Source organism: Choristoneura fumiferana, chromosome 22 (assembly GCF_025370935.1).
Source record: "Choristoneura fumiferana chromosome 22, NRCan_CFum_1, whole genome shotgun sequence".
Classification (NCBI taxonomy): domain Eukaryota; kingdom Metazoa; phylum Arthropoda; class Insecta; order Lepidoptera; family Tortricidae; genus Choristoneura; species Choristoneura fumiferana.
The window spans coordinates 13,584,777-13,608,340 of record NC_133493.1 but is presented as its reverse complement, the minus strand read 5'-3'; the positions used below and the strand labels follow the sequence as shown (position 1 = coordinate 13,608,340).

At 38.1% G+C, this 23,564-nt stretch overlaps 1 protein-coding gene and 2 long non-coding RNA genes across 3 annotated transcripts in view; 2 read left to right on the top strand and 1 right to left on the bottom strand.

The window, feature by feature from the left end:
- Positions 1-1,622: 1,622 nt before the first annotated feature.
- On the top strand, positions 1,623-5,426 carry LOC141440538 (uncharacterized). The gene is made up of 3 exons (XR_012452716.1): positions 1,623-1,731; positions 3,838-4,089; positions 4,727-5,426. It is a non-coding gene; the product is annotated as an uncharacterized lncRNA (long non-coding RNA).
- The window catches only part of LOC141440537 (uncharacterized), a 304,669-nt gene continuing 282,751 nt past the window's right edge, over positions 1,647-23,564 (bottom strand). Inside the window, exon 3 of the long non-coding RNA XR_012452715.1 lies at positions 1,647-1,657. This is a non-coding gene — a long non-coding RNA (uncharacterized lncRNA). The remainder of the gene's footprint in view (positions 1,658-23,564) is intronic.
- Positions 10,818-23,285, top strand: LOC141440528 (juvenile hormone epoxide hydrolase-like). Its single transcript, XM_074105074.1, has 8 exons — positions 10,818-10,927; positions 15,262-15,453; positions 16,344-16,571; positions 18,523-18,687; positions 19,309-19,455; positions 20,616-20,817; positions 21,315-21,549; positions 22,868-23,285. Exons 2-8 carry the CDS (start codon positions 15,262-15,264, stop codon positions 23,088-23,090), a joined length of 1,392 nt encoding a protein of 463 aa, XP_073961175.1. The 5' UTR covers positions 10,818-10,927; the 3' UTR covers positions 23,091-23,285.

Here is a 23,564-nt window from a genome sequence, read left to right as displayed (position 1 = left end):
GAAAGGTTCAACAAAGTATAGAAAATAGCACGAACAAAAAACTATGTCATTTTGTTTTCTTCGGAGGCTGGTTCAATTAAAATCCACTTTTTCAAACGAAAAAACTGTTTTTTTGCAAATTAAAAAAAATAAACTAAGGAGCTCGTTCGCAGCAACGCAATCGGTTTGGAAGCCGGTGAGTGAGAGAGAGAGAGAGAGAGAGAGAGAGAGAGAGAGAGAGAGAGAGATATACATATACATATGTACAGTTTCCGTTTCATTCTGAACAACTATACAGCGGCAGCGTAAACGTAGCAAAATAGAATAATTTACAAATAACAATATACCTATTTATGATAAACACGATTAATTTCTGAACAAAGAGCAATGATATCCCATCAAAAACATAAATATGTAAAGAGAGCCAAGTTCAATATTAAAAATATGCGTCGTTGTTAACTTTGCCGACAAAAGAATTGAGATCGACTTAGATGCGCCAAGTTATTTTGCTTGAGATGTAATGCGATTTGATGATTTTACTTGGCTAGGTTTTACGTATAGAGTATATTATTATATTTATATTTTCAAAAATTTGGTTTATTGGTAAAAACTGGCCAAGTGAAGTCTTGAACTTGCATTACATCCCAAGGAAAATGACAAGGCGCCTACATAGATCTTAATTCTTTTGTCGGCGAAATCAACAACGACGCACATTCTTAAATTTGAACTTGGCTTTCATTTCACATTTGTGTTTTTGATAGGATTATTTGTACAGGGGTCATCTAGGAGTACTTTTATTATGTAAACAATATTTTTTCGGACGCCAATACAAGTATTTTGGTCATATTTAGGGGGAAAGAAGCTTATTTTGGGTATCGCTTAAGATTTATTTTAGTTTTACGAATATTAATCCCCATCCCAGCCTATATACGTCCCACTGCTAGGCACAGCCTCCTCTCAGAACAAGAGGGCTTGGGCCATAGTTCCCACGCGGGCCCAGTCCGGATTGGGAACTTCACACGCACCATTGAATTGCTTCGCAGGTTAGTGCAGGTTTCCTCACGATGTTTTCCTTCACCGCAAAGCTCGTGGTAAATTTCAAATGTAATTCCGCACATGAATTTCAAAAAACTCAGAGGTGCGAGCCGGGGTTTGAACCCACGACCCTCTGCTTGAGAGGCGATAGGTCAAACCACTAGGCCACCACGGCTTCCTGCCACGAATATTAATAATTGTTATAAAATCCTACTAAGTAATTTAGAATGCATTCGGACAGATCGGCATCGGCACGAACCATTCCCGAATGGGTTCCGTCCGAGCGATGGTTAAAGGAGCAAAGCAGACCCAAGATTGGTAGGTGCATGCCCAGGATAGAGAAGAGTGGCGGAAGAAAGGGAAGGCCTTTGCCCAGCAGTGGGATAATTATGTAGCAGGCTATTTAAAAAAAAAAATTCGACAGTTTGCGACTATGTCCGTCCGTACGTGCATGTGTGTGCGTGTGTTTGTGTGTCTTGGTGTAGGTATTTGTTTTATTGTCGGGGAATTAATAGGGGTAAATAATGGGTCAAAGGATGTCCACCCTGGTTTTAAGAAATGTTCTGTAGCTTCAATCGTATCAGCTGACCTCTGTCACATGCTGGAAGATTGTCATTTTGCATCCGAGACAAGACGAAGTTACCTTCTCTCTCTGATCTTTGGCATATGGCGCAAACGCAGCTGGTGTAAATTAAATTTCAGTGCATCAAGAAAATCGTAAGTAGATTTGTCATGAAAAGCTTGATTTGCAGGTGGTAGGACCTTGTGCAAGGTCCGCCCGGATTGCTACCACCATCTTGCTCGCTACTCCTGCCGTGAAGCAGCAGTGCTTGCACTGTTGTGTTTCGGCGTGGAGAGTAAAACAGCCGGTGAAATTACTGGCACGTGAGGTATCCCATCTTAGGCCTCTAGGTTGGCAACGCGTCTGCAATACCCCTGATGTTGCAGATGTTTATGGGCGGTGGTGATCTCTTACCATCAGGAGACTCACTTGCTCGTTTGCCATCCAGTCAAATAAATAATTAAAAAAAAGATTAGTTTATTCGAAATTAAAATATTTATTCTGTAAGTCAAAATTAAAGCATTTAAGTATTCTGCACCTAAGTGGTTCGCGAAGGGCTCTTTTATATGTCACGTTTTAGGGTTCCGGTGCCAAAATGGCAAAAACGGAACTCTTATAGTTTCGCCATGTCTGTCTGTCTGTCTTCCCGTCCGCGGCATTGCTCAGGGACTATCAATGATAGAAAGCTGTAATTTTGCACGGATATATTATGTTAACTATGCCGACAAAATGGTACAATAAAAAATATACAATATAAAATGGTACAATATAAATAGACGTAAAGTGGGGGTGAGTTTTTTTTTCTCATCTAACCCTTTAAGGTGTGATATTTTTGGATAAGTCTTTTAAAACCATTAGGGGTTCGCTAAGACAATTTTTCGATTCAGTGATTTTGTTTGCGAAATATTCAACTTTAAATTGCAAATTTTCATTAAAATCGAGCGTCCCCCCCCCTCTCTAAATTCAAAAACAGTGGGTGGAAAATTTTGAAAAAAATCAGAATGGTAGTACTTAAGTATATCAAACTTTCAAGGAAAACTATAACGGCTAAGTTTGCTTAAGAATTATTAGTAGTTTTACTCTTCAATAGCAGCCTAAGGTATAAAATATGCCTAAACTTGGAAGATTCCGTATAAAATACGAAATCCTTAGAAAAATATTACTTAATTTTTTCGTAATGGCTACGGAACCCTATTTTGGGCGTGTCTGACACGCTTTTGGCCGGTTTTTTATCTTAATCAAGATTCTTTTGTTTTTGTCAATAATTGTGAATTAATTATTTCCAACAAAAAATACTAGCCCTTGGAGTGGCAAGCGTCCGGGTCCCGGCACACCCTTGTTTGGCAGGCGACCGTCTCCCGGCACGCTGTCAAAAACCCTTGAGTGGCAAGCGACCGGCTCCCGGTCGTTGGCGGGTGACGTATTTCACTAACAAATATAAACTGGTAGACCTATATCTCGCTTGCTTATTCTTGCAGAATGCGTTCATAAATAGACAAGGATGGCATTTATTAACGGCCGCGGCAACATTACGGAAGAAATTTCGTTCTTATCGTTTACTCAAGTTTCACTGTGTGGCCGCTGCCGTGCGCTGGTATTTTTTGGAAACCTCGTATTATACTATTATTTGATATTGAAAGACTATAAAAGGGCTTTGTTTCGTAAATAAATTAATATTTTACGAAATAAATCAGTGTTTCCTACAGGTAATTGTTTTATTTTGTAATTATAGTTATTTAATACATGACTGAGAAAAATTTGGTTATCAGATATTTGATAATGAATAATAAAGTTCACAGAAATTGAAGGTCATTCATTGTTATTTAATTAGATATGCCATTTTATGCTAAACTATCACTGTAAGGCTTATCTATAAAATTAAAGTAGTTTTTTTTTTGGTGATATTTTTAATAAAATTCGCGAATTCGCGAATTTAATTCGTAGGTGTCACTGCAGTCAAGAAAGATTTTTTCAAAATGGCCGCGCCGCTTGACAGTAAATTTTAAATATGGCGCTGCCATTCCACAGGCTAGTTGTAGTCTAACTCATACAAATCTACTCATATTCTCTATCGCTCACTAATGCCGATAACTATCCAAACTTATTGATACCCCTAGGTGTGGGCAAACCCAAATAGCTCGATTTAATAACTCTTAAAAAGTTCAAATCTAGATCTTTACATAGAGCGTTATTTTTTTTCATCAGACAATTATTTTGACTTATTTTGCCGTATTTTGTACGGCGCGTTCTCAACTTTACAGATGGGCCGTCTACTCCATTTTGGTGTTCTAGCGATAATTTGGCTGCTTATCATATACGCTATTTACGTGGAGTTCCTGAAGAACCTTGTTTTCCCCCCTCCCATTTCTCTTCCTCCAACTTCTCCCTCTACGCCCTCTATAATAGTGGAGATTCCCCCTTCCCCTCGTACGATGTATTCCTCTATGTCCCGTTTTAGGCCCTCTATAGTGGAACGAAAAGAATCGGATTCCAGTAAAGAATTTATAACGAGGGTATGTATGTTAACTCTTTATTGTATAAAAGAAAAGAAGAAATACAATTTACAAACTTTGAGACACATGTATATTGTGCAAATGCGAACTTATCCTATATTAGGTGCGGCGAATTGTACAGCGATCCTGAAGGTTATGAAACTCATAAATAATTATCAAGAAAGGGCTGTGATGATGGCAATATGAATGAAAAGACAATTATATTTTTTGGGAATTCCTATCATACGGGAATTACGAAAATTCCGGGATTCCAATTTAATTGCTGGATCAATGGTTAACGTATGTGAAGCGCCGGGTGAACATTAGTTCCACATATTTGACACTTTTTACCGACTTCAAAAAAGGAGGAGCTTCTACGTTCTAACGCTTGTATTTTTTTCATGTAATGCTCACCGATTACTCAGTCAATTGTGGACAGATTTTCAATAATCTTTTTTTATTCGAAAGACTACTCTTCTGAGGTAGTCCCATTGTCACCAAGTCAAGATCTGATGATGGGATCCTAGGGAAGTCGAGGGCAAATCTCAAATTGTATAGGCACACCTATGGCGATTTTGGCATTTTTAGCAATAATATAATTGTATGATTAAGTTTATTAATTTGCCAATTTCTAACACTTGCCATTTTTGTGGTACAGAAGCCAGATCCAGATGTAAGAAAAAATAAACAAAGGCTCCCTCCCACGCCGAAAACGGAAGGGTTGCTAGTGCATAGTTACTCAAAGAAATTGGAGAAATACAACTATAAAGAACAAGAAAAGATCTTAAACAGGTATGAGTACCAGCAGTTCAAGCGGTATTTCCAAGAAAAAGTGCGTAACTGGTTTGGGTGAGGAATACCTAATTGTCTATTGTAGGTGTAGTGAATAACCTTTTTCTTTTGAATTTCGGCATCGTATGTATATGACGACTGGATGGCCAAGTGGTTAGAGAACCTGACCACGAAGCTTGAGGTCCCGGGTTCGATTCCCGGCCGGGCCAGATATTTGTATGAATAATACGAATGTTTTATCTATTTAAGCATGTTTATCCGTTGCCTAGTATCCATAGTACAAGCTTTGTTTAGTTTGGGACTAGGTCAATTGGTGTCAAGTGTCCACACACAACACACCAACATCACGCCTGTATTCCTAAATAGGGTAGGCAGAGCACACGACACGTTACCGCTTCGGGGCCACTTTTAGCAATTTTAGGTTTTAAGTTTGACAAAAACGGTACAATAGTGACAGGTTGCTAGCCTGTCGCCTACGGTATACCTTAACCTAGCCTGTCGCCTCTTACGACATCCACGGAAGAAATGGAGAGGTGTAATTCTAACCCGACACCATTGCACACGGTCCCATGATATTTAAGATTGGTTTTATGGAATCTTTTTGTATTATTTATTTCAATTTCAAATTTATACTTTTACGGTCATCCCGTAAAACCTAAATTGAAAATACAAACTGAAATATAGATGCACAGAAAAAACAGAAAAATAAGACCATCACTGGGAATCGAACCCAGCACGCGGTACGGATTACCGAGGACCTGGGTTCGATTCCCAGTGATGGTCTTATTTTTCTGTACCCATTAAGATAGTGGAGGGTAGGTCACATCGAGAGATTAATAAATAAGGGTGTCCCTAAACCTTTCAACGCAGAATCAGCTTTAGCCGTTCAAAGAACTCTTTATGTCCATGCAATAAGAGCGAAAAAGACGTCGATCGGCTCGGCCGAAGCGAAACCACGTTTACCGCCGGGACGATGACTTTTTCGCTCTTATTGCGTGGACATAAAGCGTTTTTTGGTAGGCTTAAGCCAATTCCGCGTCAACAGATGTGGGGAAAACCTAAAGCGCAAGCCACACGGAAGAGACGTGGGACGGGGGCGCGTCGCGGACCTTGCGGACACAGGGCGAGGGCGTCTCCGTCTCCGCCTCGTCTCTTCTGTCTACTTTGGATCGCGCGCGACGTTTCTATACATTTAGGGGCTGTTTCACCATCCATTGATTTGTGTTAACTGGCGGTTAGGTGTGATGCCGTCTCTATTTGTTTTGTTCGAATAGACGGAGACGGCATCACATTTAACCGTCGGTTAACGCTAATTAATGGATGGTGAAAACTGATTGAAGGGGCGCTGCGACTGCGACGCGCCCTCGTCCCACGTCTCTTCTGTGTGGCTTGCGTCTAAGCGATATAGAGTGGTTAACACCTACGTTTATATGTATATGTACTCTGTGCCTACGTTCAGATTTTTATTAAAATGAAAATGAAAAGATTTATTCGGGACACACACATATAAATAATAGATACAGAACAAAAACATAATAATAATAAAGTGAAATAAAATAATATGAGAATACAAAATACAAAAAAATGAAAATAATAAAAAAAAAACTTATTTTTATGTGCCCGAAATGGTCCCGCCTCAGCATAAAATGCGGACTCCTTTGGTGGAGCCAGCGCTGGTCTTCCGGGGAGACCATTTTAGACGGTCACCGCGTCGTGTCGCGCAACACGGCCCTCGAATAACCCTCGAATTAGATTTCTGCTTACACTAATAGTAGTGTAAATGCCAAGAGTAGCTGGTTACTTTTGTACTTTGTCGTTTTACACCCACGTACTTAGCGCCATACAAGATTGACAAGTGTTTTAATGTGACAGAGTAAAAAAGTAACCAGCTACTTTTGATGCTGACTGTACATGCTATTATGTAGTTTGGTCGTGGGTTCTAATTTTTATTTTTATCTACATATGTTACTCTATATTAAACAATATTTATAACATTTTAATTGTAATAGTATTTTTTATTTTGAAAAATATTTTCAGTTTGAGTTTGATTAGTGATATAAGTATCGAGTCATGGCGCAAACTCAAAATCAGCGAAGCTCAGTCGACTGTACCCCTCGTTTAATTTTAGACAAATGGAAATGATAAACAATAAGTAATATTATTTTAGGCGAAAATGTAGTTTATAATTATTAAATAAATAAATAACATGGGACACTTAACACCAATTGACCTAGTCCCAAACTAAGCAAAGCTTGTACATGGACACTAGGCAACGGATTAACATACTTATAAAGATAAATACATATTACACATCCAAGACCCGAGAGCAAACATTCGTATTATTCATACAAATATCTGCCCCGGCCGGGATTCGAACCCGGGTCCTTAAGCTTCGTAGTCAGGTTCTCTAACACTTGGCCATCCGGTCGTCATTGGTTGTCGGTATTGAGCTTTACGTTTCTGGTCTGAAAAAATATATGAATTGTAAGTGTTATACAATGTGACTATTATACTATTTGTCGATTATACAGTGTTTTTTTATATATGTGATAACTGTCCCTCTTTAACCTTTTATCTTGAGCTGCTACTTTGATACCACAAGTTAACTCCTCTAAGTGTACTGAGCCAATATCTATACGAGTACATATAAGATTTTACAGGACAGCAATTTAAAAGGAAAAAAAAGCCTGCACAAGCTGTTCTACGGAGTCACCATTGCGTTTGGAGACATGTCCAAAGTAGGTCCTGGAGTATAGGTACGCAATACGGTATTTGACAACTCCTGATTTTGCCATATCTTAATATTAATATGAAAATATTGATATACAGATAGTGTATAGCGAAGAGAAAATTTAAATCGGTTGAAAATTGGATTTATAGTGGTTTTTTGAAAAATCTATATACCTGTCTCTTTCTCAAACGCTTTTCTCTATGCAGCAAGTATGGCGGTACTGGCGTGTGACGTCACATGCCAGTATGTCTTTTTCTGTCTAATCTTGAATTTCAAACCTTTATAACTTTGTTATTTGTAAAGGTAGCTTAAAAATTGTTTTTCTATTCGATAACAGGCATTGTGTAGTTTTAATTTATAAAACATAATACAAAATAGTCAAATACCGTATTGTTACGGTCGATTCGATAGGCGCTGCGTGATGCCAAGCTCTTGGACACATTGTTGCAGTAAAAGCACAGATTACTTAATAGTTGTAAATGGTAGGTAGAGTCATCAGCACGAATATGTGATGTTAAACTCTGTGCCTCCTGTGATGTGATAAGTGATACAAGTGCAAAGTCGTCATTTTACAGGAGAGCGAAAACAAGATAAAAAAAACTGGTTTGTGAGCCAAGGGGGCTAGCATTTACCGAAGCACTTTTTTTTATTCATAAAAATATATTCTATAAACGTGCATTTATTGTTTTTCGGTAAATATTGTAAGTTCGAAGAAAATCGCGAAAAACCCGTGAGTTGTACCTATTAAAATGTCTAATATGAGTAAATAATGTGTTAGATGATACAAGTTCAGTTATATCATGGTGCACCCCTGAAGCACCCATAATATCTCTTGGTGTAAACTGATATGATATACATGAACTTGTAATCCTATAACTCAGCGTGGTATGTTTCCAGCTCTTAGTAACTAATAACACATTGTGTCTAACATCAGGTAGCATGGTGAACGGTTGTGTTGCTGCAGCACAGCTCTGAAGATGAGCTCTGGGTGAATTCGAAGCGCGTCAGTGTAGTGTGGTGGTGGGTTTGTATGATTTGTGTGTGTTCTTACAGTGTGGAGGTGGAGGAACTGCTTGAACACGCATTCCTTGCATAAACGTAGCTATCATAAGGTTCCAGGTGAGCCTAATGAGGGCTATCACGTATGAATTTGCCGCTAGAGGCGCTAGTGTAGCGTGAGGTCTCCGAAATGTCAAATCTCACAGTTTTATAATTAGAATAATTTTGTGAATATTTTGCATTACCTGAAATTAATCATGGCAATTATGCGTTACGGAGCAATGAATGTCTGTGTTTTGAGACAGTTTTGTCTTTCGGGAACTTTTCTCCTCCCTTTTTTCCGAACAAAACGGGACTACGCAACACTGTGGTTGCTCGATATTTTTATGGTATAGGTAGTTTTAAGGTGTATTAAATATGATTTTAATCTAAACTTTGTTTTCACGCCCGTAATAACAGACTTTGAAAGCCACACTTTTAAACCTCACGCAACAGTGGCGCCATCTAGAAAGACAAAAAACGATAGCCCTCATTGTTTCAGTTCACGAACATATAACATAACAAAGCGTACGTAAATATCTCATAAGACGTAACTTGTCAGATATTTGCGCTCAGCTGTGGCAGATATTTCTTTCTTTCTTTCTTTCTTCTTATATTATGCAGGTGCCTGTACTTAATATTTTCACAGTTTCACTTGGGTCCTGTGCTAGAATGTATTGTTCTTTCAATACAATTGAGCATTTATTTAAAAAGCCAGCTTTGCTATTGCAGTGTCCTAGGCGACGTTTGATTAAAACCCTAAATCGGTATTTCGCATATAGCAAAAATATTAACTGACTTGATAATTCCCCCCCTTGTGTCGTAGTCCTCATTGCTGAGGGCCGTGACCTCCACGAATCATTTTCCGGAGAATCGCTCTGCATTTGGCACGATCTTCGGCAGCGTATATGACTTGATAATACTTGATGTAAAATGAAAACAAAATTATAATTTTATTTGTAAGTAAGTAATTCAATTTTGACAAATGTGTTGTCCTTTCCTGGTTTAACCTCTCAAGCTCCGGCCGGAAGTCGGAGTGCAAGAACATCTGCTGACTGATTTAAATGATGGAGAAATAAATGTCATCATGTCATCGTGATGTTAACAAATGGGTGCCGTTCAATCGTCATACAAACTTTTAGCATAATTTCATTTTACCACGTTCAAGCTACGACTAGTAAGCGCAAAACTCGGGAACGACTGGACCGATTTCGCTAATTCTTTTTTGTTGTCTTTGTTATTTATCAGGAGAAGGTTTTTATGGCAGAAAATTCAGAGAAAATACAACGGGGGCGAAGCCGCGGGAACACCTAGTTTAGCATAAAAGTGGATTTCATATTATTGCCGAGCTTAAGCTTTAAATAATATATAACATTCATTAGTCATAACAACAACTGCTGTAATGGTTATAATCAATAATTTCATTTTGAATATTCGGTTAATCATTATAATTATTAAAATCTATAACAACATTTGGAATAATGATTAGACGGTATAACATCATTCGTGCCAAATGAAAAAAAGAACATTTGATTTGTGCCAGCGAGCGAAGCGAGCGATCAAGACGGTTCAGAGCAGCAGAAGCTAGTCGGATAGGTTAGGTTCAAAAGGCTAAGCCTTAGCCTTCGATGTTAGGTATTTTTTTTATAGCAGCCCGGATAAAATTGCTTCACAAATGATCTTTGCTGTTGGATTTTGCCAGGTACTTTATACTTTTCGATCATTATTCTCGATGTTTGTATAAAAATTGTGAAAATGAACTTTGATTAAATATGCTGCATGACTATAATACAGTTCTTTAATATGCATAAGACAATTATGATAATTGAATAATATGATTTGAGAAATTCGGCAATTTGTTTATACCTATGCATATTGTTTTTATACGTGCTCAATATTTCGACAGATTGAAATTCTGATATTTGTGTATGAGAAATGAAAATTCGTAAATCGTTCTTATGACAAACTTACATACCCTAGCAAATTATGATCCTAATAGCACAGTATATATATATAAGCTAAATATATACTTTATGTCATATATATTATATTTATACTTTAAGTCAGATTTGAGTCATTTTTAAACACAAAATCACAACCGAAACTACTACATGTCGTTACTGGTTTACTTTTTAGAATACAATCATGATGACACTTGATTATGGTCGTTATATCAGTCCACGGGACGCGTGGACCCTCAGTTGATAGTTTGCCTTCGGCGTCGGATCAGATAGCGTTATATAACGTTATTTGTCAGTCAGAAACCATTCCGGGCCGTGTACGCACGCGTTTATCAAGGTATGAGTTCAGTGATAATACCTAGTACAGATGTAGGTAGTGAAAATGTAATGTTTTGCTATAATATTTCGTCGAGAATGTTCTTATTTATCTTTCTATCTCAACTAGCTTACTGAAGTTTACTGAACCTAATCGAGAAAGCAATATAATTGGAACTTATTCGACAAGATACGGGAATTATTCAACAGATCTGTATCGTTTTAAATGGAAGTTTAGTGACGTGTCCATATTAATTCAACTAAAATTGACGCGTGTGTTTTGTGTTAATCTGTTACTCGGTCACGACAAAAAAAACTTATTATATTACTTAGGAAGAGTTGTGCCAAGTTATTTTGCCGATAACTAATGTCAAACCTGTAACTGTAACTCTAAAAAATCAAATTCGAATTCATTTATTTCGCCAACATAGGTAAATAGAATTAGATGATAAATAAACAAAGGACAAACTATGATGTAAATTCAATAATAATTCTTTGTTTGTGAGTGTGTTTTTTTGTAAATCTTTCACGCTAAAACTGCTGGACGACTGAACGAATTTAGGTATGAAGATGAAGAAGAGGACTTCTAGAACAACACATAGGCTACTATTTATCCCTATATTTCTAACGGATTGGTCATGAAATTTTGCACAGTTATTATTAGTGCAACTTCACTGAAGACCACGATATATTTTTTGGGAACTGCCATGGGAATTTTCAATTCAATCACTGCATCTAATGCTTTACGTGTGAAAAGCCGCGGGTGAACTTATATAAAAATAAAGCTACATTATTCTCTTGATTTACAGAGTCTACTAGCTTTTACCCTGAGGAAATGTTTACTTTGAAAATAATTAGTTCTCGAATTAAATTTCGGTAACAGAAACCGGTTTCAGTACCGTAGTGTAAGTTTTCGGTTACAAAATACGTCTCGATCGCGTTCTCATTTTTTCATCCACCTGTCTAAAATTACCAAAACGCTTTTTTGTCATGCAAAAGCGACACGACACTGCAACTGAGTGCACATCTAGAAAAAGGACGGCTGCCATTTACATTTATCTGTGCACTCAGGTCTAATTACCGTGTCACTAGTGCGTAAAAAAGCGGTACGGTAATTAGACAGGTGCACGATAAAATGAGAATGGCCGACCTAACACAAATGTTATATTTGACGTAATTTTAATGACTCGGTCGCCCGCCGGCCGGCTTTTTAGTACCGGCAGAAGTCAAGGTCTACAGACCACACGCAGTGAACAGAATAAATTGTTCGTACAGAATATAATCGACAATAATACTCCTTCGCTTTATGCTTAATGTATTCTGTGTCTTTAATATTTTTGGAAATAAACTATTTGTATTTGTATTTGTATTTGTATATAGGCTCAGAGTTACCCGGCAAAGTGTCGAGATCGAGAGCGCTGTGCTCGGGGTTTCTCTACGGGATATTATACTGTAAAATTCCTTCATAACTTCAAGCTAATTATAAGCTTAGGGCGCGGGCACTTTAGCGCCTTTTGAGCGTCGTCGTCTAGTAAACGCTCGCGTAGCGTCAACGCAACGTTCACGTTGCGGCGCCGTGACGTCAGTGGCGTCTTTCGAACTTCAGCGTCTCGTTAACGCCCACGCAGCATCGACGCGGCACATGGCGTTTGTCGAACGTCAGCGTTTTGTCAGCGCTCGCACAACGTCACTGCGACGGACAGAGCGCAACGCAATCCACCGCATTTCAACAGCATCAGTTGAAACATCAGCGCCAAAGAGAATACACGTAGCGTTCTGAATTTGGTCAATGTGAAAATGGATTCCGACGAAGAAACACTTTTGTTAATGTTACTATTGAAAAGAAAATTACATACGAAGAAAACCGAGAATTCAGAAGTTGAAGTCTATCATGGAAGACTATGTTCAACAGTGGACGTCTACAGACACACTTTCACACCTCTCCTTCAGAAAAGTAACTTTTGCTCCCTGACGAGAGGCAGCAAAGTGCAACTTTTTTGTTCTAGGCTTTTCTAAGTGTTTTATTACACATGCAATTTTTGGAAGTTGATAATTGTAAAACACGCCATTTTCTATGCTGGTTGTTCTTTAATGATATTTAGATATATTTTTTTCAAGTTTCTTAATGCTCGGTGTGAAAAGTTGTATGAGCCACTCGGGAGCAAATTATCATTACGCTCAGGATTCTACCTCGCTACGCTCAGGATTCTATTGTAGAACTCTTCGCTACATTCTGGATTCAATGTAAGCCCTCGCCGTAAATACACCATATTGCTCCCTTGTGACACAAATAACTAGTAACTGTCCCAAGGCAAGGCCCAGAAAAGCCTTTTTTTGGGGCAAACTTATTAGTTTATCCCCAGTCCGACCGCGGCTTAGCTTAGTGATTTTTATTGCTAGAAAGCTGTATTTTTACATAGGTATATAATCTAATACCTTCGATCTAGCTGATCTCTGGGAAAACGCTTGCGAATTTTAGTCCGAGCAAAGCTCGGTCGCTCGGGTACTAATTTATGTAACGCGTAAGTACGTGGCAAAAGTTGTAAAAAAAAATCTAGAGTCCACTTCACATAAAGTGCGGATGTTTATTTAACGCTTAAATGATTGTCTTTAATTCCAGGTACTTTAAATATTTATTTATTATTATTATTATAAATTAAAACTTCACAATGCCTGTATAATATAAAACAAAATAAAGGCAACTAAAACTACATACAAACTAAAATTATAAATAATAAAGTTGCCCAAAATCACTGCCAGGTGGTAAGGTGCCCAGAAGGCCGCCAGGTATTTTATGATTCAGGGATCCATTTGCAAAATAAATTACAAGCTAATAGTAATAGGATTAAAGATTTTGTATTGAAATTCACTAATACTATTTGCTTGTAATTCATTATACAATTGAGCCCAGGTATTAACAAAACGGCCACGTCAGCGAAAGACCATAACTTAATTGATAAAGTGTAAAAAAACACGCACCAAATCGCACCCAATTCTAGATAGCGTTATCTCCTTCATTTTCTAGTTGTTTATCGTTAAATTGTTACGTAATTTTATAAAAATACTTGTGTGTTAGCGAAATTTGGATTATAAATACGAACTGTCATTGTGTGCACCGAAATGATAATGGCGAAGGTGATAGGCATAAGCTTGGCTTTACATTTGTTGGGTAAAGAAGTCATTCGACCGGTTCTGCAAGCTTAAAATTTTCCTAGTCACTTTGCTAGTTATCGTTATCCCACTAAATAATAAACACTTGGCAAAGTTTGTGACGCTGTTTGTTACCTTTTCACGCCTAAACAGCTGAACCGATTTAGATAAAATCCTGGATACAGATAGTTTAGTCCCGGGGAAGGAGATAGTATAGTTTTTATCCCGAGAAATTGTAAAGTATTCTTTAAAAAAACACGATTTAACAAAAGAAATTCCGAGCAAAACTCGGTTGCCCATGTACTAACTATACCTACAGAATTTTCATCAATAAACAAACAAATCGTGAGTCTCAACCATTCTGTAGTTAAGCGGCCAAGCCCGTTCATTTAATGTACTGAACATCCTGTCTTTAAAACTTATTACTATGAAGTCTTAAGGAGCGGCCACACCGGTGCTTAAAAAACGCTGACGGTACGGAATCGCAGTGACGCATCGTATACGCACCGTTGGTATCGCATGCCCTCCACACCGCTGCAATACGCAGACAGTGTGGAATCGCAGTGATGTGCCGTAAACGTCACCACTTTTGACTTTTTGTAGAGCGCATGTGATAAAGTCCCAATGTGTACTATCGCGCTCAGCACTCGCGATGCGCATTCAACGTCTCTTTTTACCCTTATCCTAAACAGTGTGATAGAAAGAAGTGGCGAATGTGATTCCAAGTTTGTTAGAAAAAAAGGTCTCGGTAGATTACACGATCAAAAAAGTTTCTTGTGGTAATAGTTTAAGTGAAAATTGCTATAAAATTAAAAATTAAAAATATTTTATTTCGGCCTTAAAAAATAATAAATAAAAACCATTAAAAAATTAATAAGAACCAATTAAAAATCTACTGAACAATCCAATCCGGTCCGCTAGCACAACCTCATTGTGTATTGCATTTGTTTACTCGTATTGTAGGTTCAAACCCGGGCTCGAAACTCTGAGTTTTTCGAAATCATGGCGCAATTTAAATTTATCACGAGCTTTACAGTGGAAGAAAACATCGCGAGGACACCTGCACTATCCTCTGAAGCAATTTAATGATGTGTGTGAAGTTCCTTCGCACTGGGCCCTCTCATTCATTCTGGAGATCTGTGCCCATCAGTGGGACATAGGCTGAGATGATGATGATGATTCATCTAGATAATGCTAATGTTTCAGATGGCCCGTCTGCTCTGCTTCGGCGCGCTAGCGACAGTATCGCTGCCTTTCTTGTACGTCCTCTACGTGCTGTTCCTCAAGAGCCCGCCCCCTCTTCCCGAATTCGACTACAATGCTTGGTGGGGACCCAATGAGCTCAAAGCAAAGCAGGACATCAGTGTCAGAAACTTTAAAGTGCAGTTCAGCGCTCCGGTAAGACAAAAGTATCATCATCATAGGTATCAGCCGTAGGACGGCCACTGTTGGACATAGGGTTCCCCTATAAACCCTCAGTTGCTTCGGTAAGAAGCTGCCTGCATCCACCGTGAACCCGCGGCTTTAACCAGCTCATCCGACCATCCCGTGGTGGACTCCTACTCTGCGCTTGCCGATCCGCAGTCTCCATTCGAGAACTTCTCCGCTTCAACGGCCATCTGTTCTCCATGCAATATGATCACTTCAAAGAGCTAATTGGCTTGGCTATGTCGGTGACCCTCGTTTTTCTAAGTATCTCCTCATTTCTGATTCGATCCCGTAGAAAATTCCCCAGCATAGCTCTCTTCATTGCTCGCTGAAAGTTGGAATGTAGTTAAAACAGAAAACTAATCAACATCTCTGCTGACTTTAGACCAGTCACTTTCTTCGCTCATAGATTGAACAGCGGGCAAACGCGGCCAATCTTCGGTATATTCACAAGCGCCAAAATCTGACACAAAAAAGCTTGCATTAATATCTGATTCGACTCTATTTCTCGGGCCGTTAGGACGTGTCAAATATTTTCGCAAGCTCCTTTGTGGCTGATATTAGATATGCAGAAGACTGCACAATACCCCGCGATGCGCTGCCTTTGGAAGAGGAAGCATACGAAAAGGAAAAATAAAAATACAGATACACAGAGAGGACAAAAGCGAGCTTATGCTTAACAAGGGACTCTTCCAGTTAATCTAGTCATAAGAAGACCATTTAATAATTAATTAATTGATTTAAGGTTATTTTTATTTGTTAACATTTAACATTTAACTATGTACAAAAATATATTTACAATTGATTTTAATAATTGTCGTTTAAATACCATATATTCCAACCATTAACCTCTTTATCAGATGGTGAATGACCTTAAAGAGCGTCTCAAGAACCACCGTAAGTGGACCCCGCCGTTGGAGAACATCGGATTCCAGTACGGGTTCAACACTAACCAGCTAGATAGCTGGGTGCAGTACTGGGCGGAGAAATATAACTTCCAAGAGCGAGAAAAGTTCTTCAATAAGTACCCGCAGTTCAAGACCAATATCCAAGGGCTGGATATTCACTTCATCAGAGTGAAGCCTGAGGTCAGTTATGTAACAAAGATGATTGTGATATATAAGGAGTCTCTGTCCTCTGGACAAAGCTTAATAGAACGTGTTGGGGTATATCTAACCTTGAAGAATTGTTAGTTCTTTAGTAGTGGACTGTATTCCTTTCTTCTGTTCAGTGAAAGTCCTTTTTTGCAGCAGTAAAGATTTAATTATAAAATGTAAGAGCACAATTTGACACGACACATTAGTTCGCCATGTTGAATCCAAGAGGCTAGACATTTAATGTGGTGTTGCCAACAAACCTACAGTCGAACAAATTGAAACATTTACCAGGGAGGAACCTTTGTGCTACTAATGTCGTATTGACATTGCATAGTTTTATCGAGGAAATCACTGTGGAATTGATTATTAAAAGGTTCTATCCTCGTGCATGAGTCAGTTAGTTCAACTGTACAAAGTCTCATATCAAACGCCACAGAACTAACGAAATAATTATTGATTAAAGCCCAGTTTACACCGCGAGCTGAGCGGACTCATTAATGATTTAGTTTTAGTTACATCGACCAACTTCATAGAGTTACGGTGTAAGTACTTTCAGGCAGCCGATCGTTGTACGTTAAACTATGTCATTAATGACTCCGCTCCGCTCGCGATTTAAATTAAATAAATAAATATCATGGGACACTTGACACCAATTATCCTAAGATTGGTTTTTTGGAATCTTTTTGTATTTTTTTATTTCAATTCCAAAATTTTTGTTACTTTTACGATCGTCCCGTAAAACCTATATAATATCGAAAATACAAACTGAAATATAGATGCACAGAAAAACCAGAAAAATAAGTGTCTGTATCGTTGTCCAGCGGTGGTGTAGCGATATAGCACACGGCACGGAATGCCGAGGACCTGGGTTCGATTCCCAGCGCTGGTCTTATTTTTCTGGTTTTTTTGTGCATCTATATTTCAGTTTGTATTTTCGATAACAATTATCCTAGTCCCAAACTAAGCAAAGCTTGTACTATGGGTACTAGGCAACGGATAAACATACTTATATAGCCCGGATACCCGCCGGGATACCCGTAAAAGTAACAAATTTGGAGTTGAAATAAAAAATACAAAAAGACTCCAAATAACCAATCATACTTATATAGATAAATATATACTTAAATACATATATATTCGATACACATAAAAACACATAATAGCAATAACATAATCATATACAAAAATAAAACATTAATCATAATTATAATAAAAAAACAGTTATAGAATAAAAAAAAAACATATTAAGCATCCAAGACCCGAGAACAAACATTCGTATTATTCATATAAATATAAAAGAAAGAAAGAAAATACATTTATTTAACGCCATAAAAACAAACATAGAACAAATACGTAAATTATAATGTAATGATGTATTGAATGAATAAATAAACTAACTAATACAAGACATACATGACGCTAAACAGGTCCCCCCCACTCAGCATAATTCCACGGCAAGCCGCCCCCCCGGCTGGGAATTGAACCTGGGACCTCAAGCTTCGTAGTCAGGTTCTCTTACCACTTGGCCATCCGGTCGCTACGAATTGGGCTTTATGATTTAATACCTGCTTCGGAACATGCATTTTTTTTTATTTGTGTATATTCTTCTAATCAAATAATTTACAATGTTAAAACGTTCCTGAGAAGGAATGATGATGAAGGATGAGGATTTCGGTCTTTGTTCAGAGGATAGAGACACGAAATATTCGTAATAATATCTATAACATCATTGTCAAAACTGGATACTTACAATTTTGTGTACTTATGTACATCTTCATGATCATCATCATCATCACCAGCTTACGTAAGTCCACTTTCGGGCCTCATCTGTAATGTGATCACGTTGGAACTACATCCAAACCCCTCTCAATAAGTAACTTTATGCTCAGCAATGGTATCAATCAATCTTTCGTCTCATCAAGTAAAATACTTTCGTAACCAGGTCCCCGCTGGAGTGGAAGTGGTCCCTGTACTGTTCTTGCATGGCTGGCCTGGCTCCGTCCGCGAGTTCTACGAGACGCTGCCACTCTTGACAGCTGTCAGCAAAGACCGGAACTTTGCTATCGAGGCCATCGTCCCTAGTCTTCCAGGATACGGGTTTTCTGATGTAAGTTTATACGCGACGTTAGTTTTTAACCCCCTACGCAAAAAGGGGTGTTATAAGTTTGACCGCTATGTGTAGACACACTGTCTGTCTGTGGCACCGTATCTCATAAACGGGCGGACCGATTTAAATGCGGTTGTTTTTATTTGAAATCAGGTTTTCTAGCAATGGTTTTAGACATGTTTCATCAAAATCGGTTCAGCCGTTTTTGAGATATTGAACTTTGAAGTGACAAACTCGGGGGCTTTCCAACTTTTTGTTAGTTAGGTTATAGATGAAATTTTTTAATGCGGTGCTCAAAAGTCCTTATAATGAAAATGCGATTAATATTAGTCGTAACTTGATCAACAAATTTGATTTCAGAGATTATTCACTACAAGCAAACACACAAACAATGAAATTCTACCTTTTCATCACGTTACAATAGAGAGAGACTGTCATATTAGAGATTTTAGCAAAATATCCCTAAGCCTAATTAAACCTAATCCTAAGCCTACCTATTAAGTCTACCCTGCCTTTTTTATTGTGACTATGTTACTTATTGTACTGATTTATGATGCAGATGAGATTATCGAATAAAGAATGTTTGTATTGTATTGTATTAAAACATGATTTGTTTTTTAGGCTGCCGTCCGCCCTGGCCTGGGAGCTTCTGAAGTGGCAATAGTCATGAGGAACCTGATGCAACGGCTGGGCTTCAAGAAGTACTACGTCGAAGGCGGTGATTGGGGTGGCGTCATCGGTGCTGACTTGGTTACTCTGTTCCCTAATGTAAGTAACTTCGTTTTATTGAAAACTAAAACAGCTGCCCGCCTTGGTTCCGTACAGTTTTTTTTTTACTTTTGCATAAAACATTTTAAAACGCAACAAAATAGAGAGTTAACCAAACAGGCGTAGCCGTTTTCAAATGGTGCGCAAACATACATTTCTTAAATTCAGTGCGCTGGTGTGGGACGCTACCTGTACAGATACCCTGGCGGCGTCCTACCTACCAGCAACTACCAAATGTGCGGGGCGGCGGCAGACGCCCGGGAATGCCTCAAGGTCACAAAATATAGCTGTCTCGGCGCCCAATATCATTTCTTTGCTTACGGCGTCGAGACTCTAGGTCCTTGGGGTAAGGGTGCGCTGGAGCTACACAGGGAGCTCAGCAATAGGTTAAGGGAGACAACAGGCAACCCTCGCGCCGGCAGCTTTCTCGCGCAAAGAATCTCAATCGCAGCTCAACGCGGGAATGCTGCCTGCGTGATGGGCACCATGCCAAGAGGCCCACCTCTCTTTTTTAATTAAGTAAAGTTTTAGTTTTAGTTGTTTTAATTTAGTACTTAATAGTTTTAGTCCTATGGATATTTTGTATTTCCTTAATATTTTCTTAATAAAGCCATCATTTTAAAAAAAATACATTTATATAGAATAGAAGATAGATCAAAGAAGAGGATTATGCTGCTGGAGTCAGTATGCAACGTTACTGTCGTTACTTATATTGGCAAAAATATGAAATATCCCCAGTAGATCTCGGAATTGCCAAAATAATATTATATGGTATAAATATTATTGGTCCCCGCAATACAGGCATGTCTAGTGCGGGCTCCAAAGTTATCTCATCACTGGTAGCCCGGTGCTCTGAATATGCATATTAGAGATAAGGAAACATTCATTTAAAGAAAAAACTGTTTAATTTTAAGGACACATCGATTAATAAATATTTTTTTCATTTTCATTTTCAATACACAAAGGATATTTTTCATAGGTTTTTAAGCCCTGTGCATTCGGCTTCTGTTTTTGTTCCTTCATTCATTCAATACTTAAGAGTAAATCTTGATGAGACTTGCACTTACAAGATTGCAACTTTCTTAAAGTCACTCCAGTTGTGTGACGAGCTAACTTCTTTACACCAAGTCTTAATTGATTCTAAACGGTATTTTTTCCAGGAAGTTCTTGGCTTCCACACCAACCTTGGTTTTGTGATGTCCAACGCTGCCAACCTTCTGAACGTTATCGGAAACTACTTCCCGTCCTTCGTAGTAGAGTCTCACTTGGCTGACCGCATGTACCCTATCACCAAGGTCTTTAGCTACTTGGTGGAAGAGAGCGGTTATATGCACATCCAGTCTACTAAGCCTGATACTGTTGGTAAGTATCACTTCTTTAATTTCTTTTACAAAATAAATTGAAGAGAAAGTTCTTCGGTTGTCGAAAGTTTAGGTACATCATTTATGTAAGTTAGGTAAAAAGTAGGGCATGGAACAGGTCCTTGAGGCATGACACAACACAAGATTAAATTCACAAAACTTAAATTAAAATATTATTAGATCTTGCTCGCTAATCCTGCCGTGAAGCAGCAGTGCTTGCACTGTTGTGTTTCGGCGTGGAGAGTAAGACAGCCGGTGAAATTACTGGCAAGTGAGGTATCCCATCTTAGGCCTCTAGGTTGGCAACGCGTCTACAATACCCATGGTGTTGCAGATGTTTATGGGCGGTGGTGATCTGTTACCATCAGGAGACGCACTAGCTCGTTAGCATCCAGTCGAATAAAAAAAAATTGAAAAAAATTACTTTACGCAATCATCGTTGAATTTTAATTATTAAATTATGTTTAGCAGTGTGAAATATTAATTTTTCTTCATCAGGTGTTGCCGTTGCCGATTCGCCTGTTGGTCTTCTCGCTTATATTTTGGAGAAGTTCTCTACCTGGACTAAGCCCGAGTATAAAAATGAACTCGACGGTGGATTGGCTAAGCACTGGACCAGAGATCAGCTACTAGACAACCTCATGTGCTATTGGTCTACCAACTCTTTTACTACCTCAGTGAGACTGTATTCTGAAACTTTCAATAAGAGATACTTTGGATTACAGTTGGCAGAGTAAGTAAATGCAGCAAATCGTAAAATTTTAATAAATATAGTTCATTCCTAACTAATATTCATCATCATCATCATCATCCAAGTACCTACCTGCCAAGCACCAGCAGATGTTCCTGCGCTCCGAGTTCTGGCCGGAGGGGGTGGTGTTCCGTCGTTTTAGGGTAGCGACGAAGACGACGTTCAAAAATCCCTAATTAGTTTTTTTTTGTATGTGATTTAGGTCTTTTTGTTTTGTATAATTTGAATTTTACAGCGCATTGGTGTCTAACTGTAATGCTGTAATTTTTTGTTGGAATAAATAAATAAATATAAATAAATCATCATTAGAGCCTTTAGACGTCCTATTGCAAGCCACAGGCCTCTTCTCAGAATTAGAGGGCTTGGGCCTTAGTTCCCACGCAGGCCTAGTGCGGGGAACTTAATAATATTATGAATGCGAAAGTAACTCTACCTGTATTCTGTATCTATATGTTATCTGTTACCGCTTCATTTTTAAACTGCTGAGTCAATTGTGATAAAATTTGGTGTGAAGACAGATTAAGACCCTGGAAGGGGCATAGGATGTTTTGCAGTTTGGCGAAGTATATTTATATCTTTCATTGTATAAGATAAAATAATGATATAATTAAAAAAAAAATCAAAAACCCGACTGCCAAAACTAAAAGGAAGAAAATAAGCCTAGTGGTCGAGAACTCTGTTAAGTAGCTAATTTAAAGTTCAACAGTCGGGACCCATTACTAAGAGTTTTTGAGCGTCACGATTTAAATGGGTCCCGACTGTTGAACTTTAAATTAGCTACTTAACAGAGTTCTCGAACACTAGGCTTCTTTTCTTCCTTTTAGTTTTGGCAGTCGGGTTTTTGGATTTTTTTGATATTTATGTGAAAACGGTAGATTAAAAGTTTTATAACCCATATATATTTAGAATAGGCTAATTATTAGCTTTCATTTTATACTCATATTGTTACATACAATACACAATTTTTTTTTTATTCCTCCGCCATATTTTTTTTCGCAGACGCCATATTGAAATATTATATAGACTATGTCACTCCAACAGTTAGTTATGACGAATCCAATGATACCTCATATGTTAAAATCCGTCTAGCCGTTTAGGCTGCAGCGAGGACCAAAGAAATGGACATACATACCCACATACATACATACATACTTACATACATACGCTCGAAAAACGCAACCCTCCTTCGGGAAGTCGGGTAAAAAAGAAGAGTTTATCTTTAAAAATTGCACAGTTCCTGCTACCCACCTAGTATATGATTTTTCAATAGTACGTCATCTATTGTTCTTTTTGTTCACAGAATTCCAACACCTGTTCCCACTTGGGTCGTCCAAGCTAAGAATGAGATTTCCTATCAGTCACCAAGACAGCTCAGGATGAAGTTCAAGAACCTGGTCCATGCTAACCCCCTTGAAGATGGCGGTCACTTCCTCGCCTTTGAACTCCCCAAAGTCTTCGCTGAGGACGTTCTGAATGCTATCACAGCATTCAGGAAATTGAAGAGTCAGAAGACTGAGTTGTAAATGAAGACTGAACAAGAAAATGAAGATGTCAATGTTTAAGAAATAAATCATGAAATTGGTGTTGAATGAGATTTTGTATCAGATTTCAGGACATATTGTAAATAAATGACAATATTGGTTTGTTGATACCAAGTAAAGTTATGATTGTTATAATTTGTGAAAGATTGTGGGAATAAAGTTTTATATTAATTGTTATTGTTCGGATTTTTATTTCCTGTGCTTTTACAACTAGAAGTTTTGAATTCGATTTGGCTTTTAAACATCTTACTCATGAGTTTTTCCTTGGTCTGATGAAGTTTTTTTTAGTTAATACTGAGGATAATATCCCTTGATTATAATTCAAAAAATTGGCATTATATACAAAATTGAATAACTGGAAATTTCCATTCAGAAATATAATTTTTCCACGATATTATAAATAGGCTATTTCAGTAATTTCCAAACCCATTTGGGACATAAATTTGATAATGAGCG